This window comes from Mastomys coucha, unplaced genomic scaffold (genome assembly GCF_008632895.1).
Source record: "Mastomys coucha isolate ucsf_1 unplaced genomic scaffold, UCSF_Mcou_1 pScaffold7, whole genome shotgun sequence".
In the NCBI taxonomy this organism is placed as follows: Eukaryota; Metazoa; Chordata; class Mammalia; order Rodentia; family Muridae; genus Mastomys; species Mastomys coucha.
The window spans coordinates 65,815,919-65,822,249 of NW_022196913.1; the positions used below are offsets into that span (position 1 = coordinate 65,815,919).

General features: G+C 40.4%; 1 protein-coding gene across 1 annotated transcript; it reads right to left on the reverse strand.

Annotated features, from left to right (window-relative positions):
• Positions 1–4,377: 4,377 nt before the first annotated feature.
• LOC116082289 (trophoblast-specific protein alpha-like) lies at positions 4,378–5,199 on the reverse strand. The gene is made up of 3 exons (XM_031359180.1): positions 5,060–5,199; positions 4,626–4,748; positions 4,378–4,527 (listed from the first exon to the last, which is right to left on the reverse strand). The coding sequence occupies exons 1-3, from the start codon at positions 5,156–5,158 to the stop codon at positions 4,378–4,380; spliced, it is 372 nt and encodes a 123-aa protein (XP_031215040.1). The 5' UTR covers positions 5,159–5,199.
• Positions 5,200–6,331: the final 1,132 nt, after the last annotated feature.

Here is a 6,331-nt window from a genome sequence, read left to right on the forward strand (position 1 = left end):
TTCTTTGTTTAGCTCTGTACCCCATTTTTAATAGGGTTATTTGGTTCTCTGGAGTCTAATTTCTTGAGTTCTTTGTATACATTGGATATTAGCTCTATCAGATATAGGGTTGGTAAAGATCTTTTCCCAATTTGTTGGTTGCTGTTTTGTCCTATTGACACTGTCTTTTGCCTTACAGAAGCTTTGCAACTTTATGAGGTCCCATTTGTCAATAAGGACACATACTCCACCATGTTCATAGTAGCCTTATTTATAATAGCCAGAAACTGGAAACAAACCAGATGTTCCTCAACAGAGGAGTGGATACAGAATTTGTGGTACATCTACACAATGGAGTACTACTCAGCTATTAAAAACAATAAATTTATAAAATTCTTAGGGAAATGGATGGATCTGGAGAATATCATCCTGAGTGAGGTAACACAATCACAAAAGAATACACATGGTATGCACTCTCTGATAAGTGGTTATTAGCCCAGAAGTTTGGAATACAGGAAGAACAACCCATAAACCACAAGAGACTCAAGAAGAAGGAAGACCAAAAGGTGGATATTTTATTCCTTCTTAAAAGGGGGAACCAAATATCCATGGAAGGAGTTGCAGAGATTACCTATGGAGCAGAGACTGAAGGAAGGACAAGCCAGCCTAAATATAGCTATCTCCTGAGAGGCTCTGACAGTACCTGACTAATACAGATGTAGAGGCTCACAGCCATCCATTGAACTGAGTACACGGTCCCCAATGAAGGAGTTAGAGAAAGGATCTATGGAGCTGAGGGGTTTGCAGCCCCTTAGGACAAACAACAATGACACGGGCCAGCCGATCTGGGCCTCTGTCAACCCTCGGGAGAAATGGGGGTCCTAGTCAGGTCGACAAGACGTAGGCAAAGAAATGATGGCAGAGACGACACATGAAGTATAGGATCTAAATGTATTTCTCAGAAATGGCATCAGACTTTTACAGTCATTGCAAAAGAGAGATGGTAAATCTGGCAGCTCAATAGTTGAGGTACATCTGAGGCTATCTGAAACATACTGGGTCTAAAGCAGCAGCTATCTCCTCTGAACTGGTGCTGCATCCCCTGGGCCCAATCGCTCTGGGCCTGGGGGACTGTAGACTGTATGAATCTGAGTCCTAGCCCATCTAAGTTCTAGTCTTAGTCTGAGCGCCAGTGCAAGTGCAGCATGAGTCCCTCTGTGAGTCCTTCTGTGAGTCCCAGTCCTTGTATACAAAGTGAAAAGCAGGCTTAAGTAGCATCAAAGTCAGTGGGATTTGGCTGTCAGATGTGAAGAGGAGTGGAGCCCTCCCTGCTGAGGCATTTTGGTATTCCTAGGCTAATTCTCTGATTCTGCTGGAGGCAATGACTAGGAGGGTCTGACCTGACACTCCTAGCTTATGTCCTTAAGTGAGGGAAGCCCTTCATTACTCTTCTAGTATGTGAAACATTTCTAGCTATTGTACACTATTATTGTCCTAAGGAATGTGCCTGACCCTTGTTAGCTCTAGCAAGGCAGTTTCCTAGAGAGAAATTACAAGTTATGGGAAGCTTGGTAATAAACCAGGATAGGTTAGAAACATTGTGTCGGCCAGGAGGCAATGCCCAATCTTAAACATTTATGAATCATTTCTTGGGGTACCTTTATGCCTAAATATGAGGCAGTGTTGATGATTGGAAAGACTATTCTGGAACACGTCTGAGTTAGGGGATACCAACAACTGTCTATCCAGGAGGCACAGAACTCCTTTTGGATTCTTATTGCCTCTTATCCTTTAATCAGGATTTTATCCCCAATATTTTGGATGTGACTGGAGTAGACGAGTGTGCGTAGCACAACAATATGAACTAACTAGTACCCTCAGAGCTCAACCACCAACCAAGGGTCTCAACCACCAACCAAGGACTGCACATGGTGGATCTGATTGTTCTGGCAGCATGTGTATAGTAGAGGATTGCAAATTCAATCATTAATAGGAGGAGAGGACATCAGCCCTGTGAAGGTTCTGTGCTCCAGTATAGGGGAATGCCAGGGCCAATAAATGGGAGAGTGTGGGGTGGCAGGCATGGGGAGGGAACAGGGGTTTGTTCTTGTTGTTTTTGTTTGTTTGTTTGTTTGCTTGCTTTTTGGAGGGGAAACTGGGAAAGGAGAAATTTACATGTAAATAAAGAAAATATCTAAAAAAAATGAAAGAAAAATTTTCACATGTGTGATCAAGGTATAGTATTCTTCTGTTTATATCTTCTGCTACATTCTTTAAGCTACTCATGGAACATTTTTCAAAACTAATCATATACTTGGACCCAAAGCAGTTCTCAACAAATGTACAAAAAGTTGAGACAACACCTCCATCCTTTCTGAGTAGCATGGAGTAATGCTGGATATCAAAAGCAGTAGAAGGCTAATAAACTCATGCAAATGAACAACTTACTAGTGAATTAAAATGGGTCAAGATCAACATCGAAAAAGAGGTAAAAATATTGTTAGATTTAAAAAAATTACATGACATACTCAAAGTTATGGGACACAAATGAAGGTGGTGTCATAGTAGTAAGCTTATAGCACTAAGTGCTTACATAAAAATTTGAGTGATCTTATTCTAATAATTAAATAGTACACATGAAAGTTCTAGAATACAAAGAAGAAATAATGCTCCAAAATAGTAGATGGCAGGAAATCATCAAAATCATCAGCTGTTGAAGAAATTCAAGGAGACATTAGAAGATGGAAAGATCAGCTATGCTCATGGATTGCTAGGATTTGTATAGTGAGAATGGTTGTCCCATCAAAAGCACTCAGTGCAATCCCCATCAAAATTCTAACACAACTCTTCACAGATCTTGAAAATCTTTTCAGTATTTGTAATCTGACTCAACCCTCAGACTAAGGGAATCTCGAGCCTTGGGATGGGAGGCTTAGGACAACATCTTACTGCGCAGTAAACAGTGAGAATTCTGCTATGGATCATAAATATTTGACAATAATTTAATGATAAATACTATTCATTATTCTCTCATTATATACTTATTATAATACATCATAAAAGTTCTGGCAACTCAGGAATTATGTGAGAAAAATATTTTTCCTCAGAAAAGATCTCAACAGTTGGTTATTCGATAACAAAATGTCAGATCTGAAAACATATATACAATTGACATTATACTGATTTTATCTCATTGCTTTTACATAATTTGGAATACATGAAAGAACAATTAATTAATTTGTAATTAATTAATTAATTAATTAACAAAGAATTAATTCAAAAAAGAGGCAGTGTATTTGGAGATAAAAAGAAGTATATTGGATGGTTTGTGCAGAGGAATGAAAATGAGCAAATGATTTAATTAGAATCTCATGAGATGAAGTAGAAAGAGGTCCCCTGCATAGGTACTGTGATGTCTAACAGAGTAAGGATCCATCACTTTGAGCTGAATTTTTGAAAACAATTTTTACTTATCAAATTCATGTGAAGTAAAGCCATTGAATACCAGAAAATTTTAAATAGACTTTCAGACAATTGTCAAGAGAGTGCAACTAAAACCTGGGAAAACAAAACATAATCAAGGTTGGAATACTGATTCTATGTTGAAAAGACCCCTCCCTCAGCAAACACCACTTCTGCAAACACCACCACACAGTCATTTATGCCTTCACAGAGAACTATGTGTGAACCAACTGAAAATTCACCTCCACAAAAAGATGAGAACACTGCCTTTTAAATAAAGCTTTATTTTACAGACATGGACTTTATTCTTTTTAAAGTTAAGTTTAAAAGTTATTTTGAAGATCATTAATGTAAATTAGTTAAGAGCATGTGTTAATGTATTGGTAAGGTCTTATTAATGTGACCATGTCTTGGAATTCATATCACTCTACGGATCTTAAGGAACTCGAGTATAGGATTCCCACAGGTCGGGGTTGGGGGGTCTGGCTACCGAGTTAGGGAAGCCCCTGTTGTTTTTGCTTCTTCCTTTCCCAGTTCAGATCTTCTTTTTCACTATGAGGATGGTCACATATTAGGTCAGACATCTCTTAGACAATGGCGCTGTGGCTGTTTCACTCATTGCCCAACATTATAGTGGTGTTCATATTACACTGGCTGGAAGAAAAGCACATGTAGCATCAATTAGAAAAAATGTAGCTCAGTGGCTTTATCATAGTACTTCCTGGAACTTCTGCCCTTCAAGGGCACAGCCAGGTCTAAAGGTCAACAGGCAGTACATGTACCATGAGCAAGAAGGAAAGGCAGTCACCTACAACCATACATCAACTCCAGACACAAGTCATAGAGCAGACCACTTAGACAGTGCATGCTGTCCTACAGCTGCTATAAACGAGGACTTCAGTTCCTTCTTGGCTTCCCTATGGCAATGTGTCATGGTCATACCTGATCCTGTACTAGAATCTCTTCACCACTCTCTGCCAAATCCTCAAATTCGGGGACATCGTCAACTGGCTGTGTTTGGTTTTTCTCTTCTCCAAACATTGAGTATAAAATGTTAGTCATTGTTTCTGTGAATTCTTCATCAGTCTTCATGAGAAAAGCAAATTAAAATGTTGAATACCAATAGACTAACTGTAAAGATCCGAAGTGAAGACATAGAGTTAAGTTGTCCAAGTCACACCTACCAGCTCACCAGAGGCAATCATTTCTATGTGGAAGCCATCTGTCTCTTGGTCATGTTTGCTGTTGTCCAGTTTGAAAGTCTTCATAAACTCTTTCCACAGTGCTTTTTTGAGTCCTTCTTTATCCTAGAAATGAACATATGTGACAGCATTTCCTTCATATTAACTCTACACTCAAGCTGACCAAGTAGATTTGCTGTGAGAGGTGAAGAGGAGCCATGGAGAAGGATCTCCATACATTATAGTTAGCCTTTCTCTGCATTTCAGAAATGTCAACCTCCTTGTGTTCATAGGACACAAGTTTAAGCAACTCCTTGGTTGACCACTAGGACCTCTTTTATACCTATATATTCTTAACAGCAAAGACTATTCTCCTGGAGATGCCTGTGTACAGTTCTCATGTGACTAACCACCTTGCCAGTTTCCTCATATGTTACCTTCTCCTCTTGCAATTCAGCATCCAAACTGGCATCAGGGACTATAGCAGCTGAGGCCACTCCCAAGCACAGGATGACTAGGAAGACTGTGGGAGCCATGTCTCAATACCTAGAGGAAAAAGGGAAAAATCTCTGTCTAAATATTTCAAAGCTACTATTTTTTTTTAAACTGAGAAATTAAGGAACCCATGGTTTGAAGTATACCAAGTATTTTTGTAAACAATGTGGAAAAGTCGTAGCATGTGGTTTATTTGTAGAAAATATATGAAGGTATTTGTTAGTAGCTGTATGGCTCTAGGGATGGAAGTAAGTAATGTGAGCTTCAATTTTCAGACAGATGTTCATGTACCTCATGATTCCAAAAGCTAATAACTGTAACTGTAAGGCAGAGCTGGCCTAGATTTGTAAAGACTAATGAAACTTCAAGAGGTGAGGGAAATTGAACATCATCTTCCTCCTTATTACACAGCAGGAGCTACCATATGTCTTGGACTCTCCCCTCTTGAATGATCACAGTTTAGGCAGTCCTTCCTGGAGAATGTAGGAATGAGAGCATCTGGGAGTCCCTCTGACCATCCACTGTCACTGTGGCTTCTGAGTCTCCACTCACTGCCACAGGGAGGAAAGGGTTCACAGCCTCATGCAGTCAGGTAAAGAGGAGACCACTTCCAGGATTCTCAAGACTTTCTAGGTCTTCTGTTTAACTCCCCCAGAACATGTGATGTCAGGAGCATGCTTCCTGTATTCCTTCTGCATAGAGGATTTAAATTGTGTTGGTATGGGAAAACGTGATCCTAACTGGAAAGTACTGGGTTTTGGCTGCCATTGTTCAGGGGGACCGACTGCCCCTCCCTGTGATGGCTTTGATGCACACTCAAAGGCATCTAGCACAAAGTTGCATGCCTGAGGGGCCTGTTTGCTTCTTTGGATCTTCCACTCATCCTCCTCTGCTTCACTATACCAAGGCTCCTGATGGTTAGATTTTGTCTTGTGCCTCATTCTGCAGAGAGTTTCTCCAGGGCCTTTTTCCAGGTCCCAATCTGCTTTGACAGAACCCGGGCATACCTGTGATGTCCAATGTTGTGGTGTTCACTCCAGTGATTCAGCTCTTCCGAGGTCCCTGGAGATCCAGAATCTTGTTGAGCTGCACACCACTCAGTCTTTAAATCCCTAATTTCTGGCTACTAAGCACCGCCCATAAGTCCTAATGTCTATGACTGGTTGTGTTGATGACACCACTGGGCCCTAGGCTCTTGAGCTCCAGGCATTTAT

Bases quoted from the DNA above. Each gene is read 5' to 3' on its own strand.
- LOC116082289 (XM_031359180.1), bottom strand. From the start codon at position 5,158: ATGGCTCCCACAGTCTTCCTAGTCATCCTGTGCTTGGGAGTGGCCTCA. The intron at 4,749-5,059 runs GTAACATATGAG...GTTCATTTCTAG, and splicing joins CTGAATTGCAAGAGGAGAAG to GATAAAGAAGGACTCAAAAA. The intron at 4,528-4,625 runs GTAGGTGTGACT...TTTCTCATGAAG, and splicing joins TGATTGCCTCTGGTGAGCTG to ACTGATGAAGAATTCACAGA.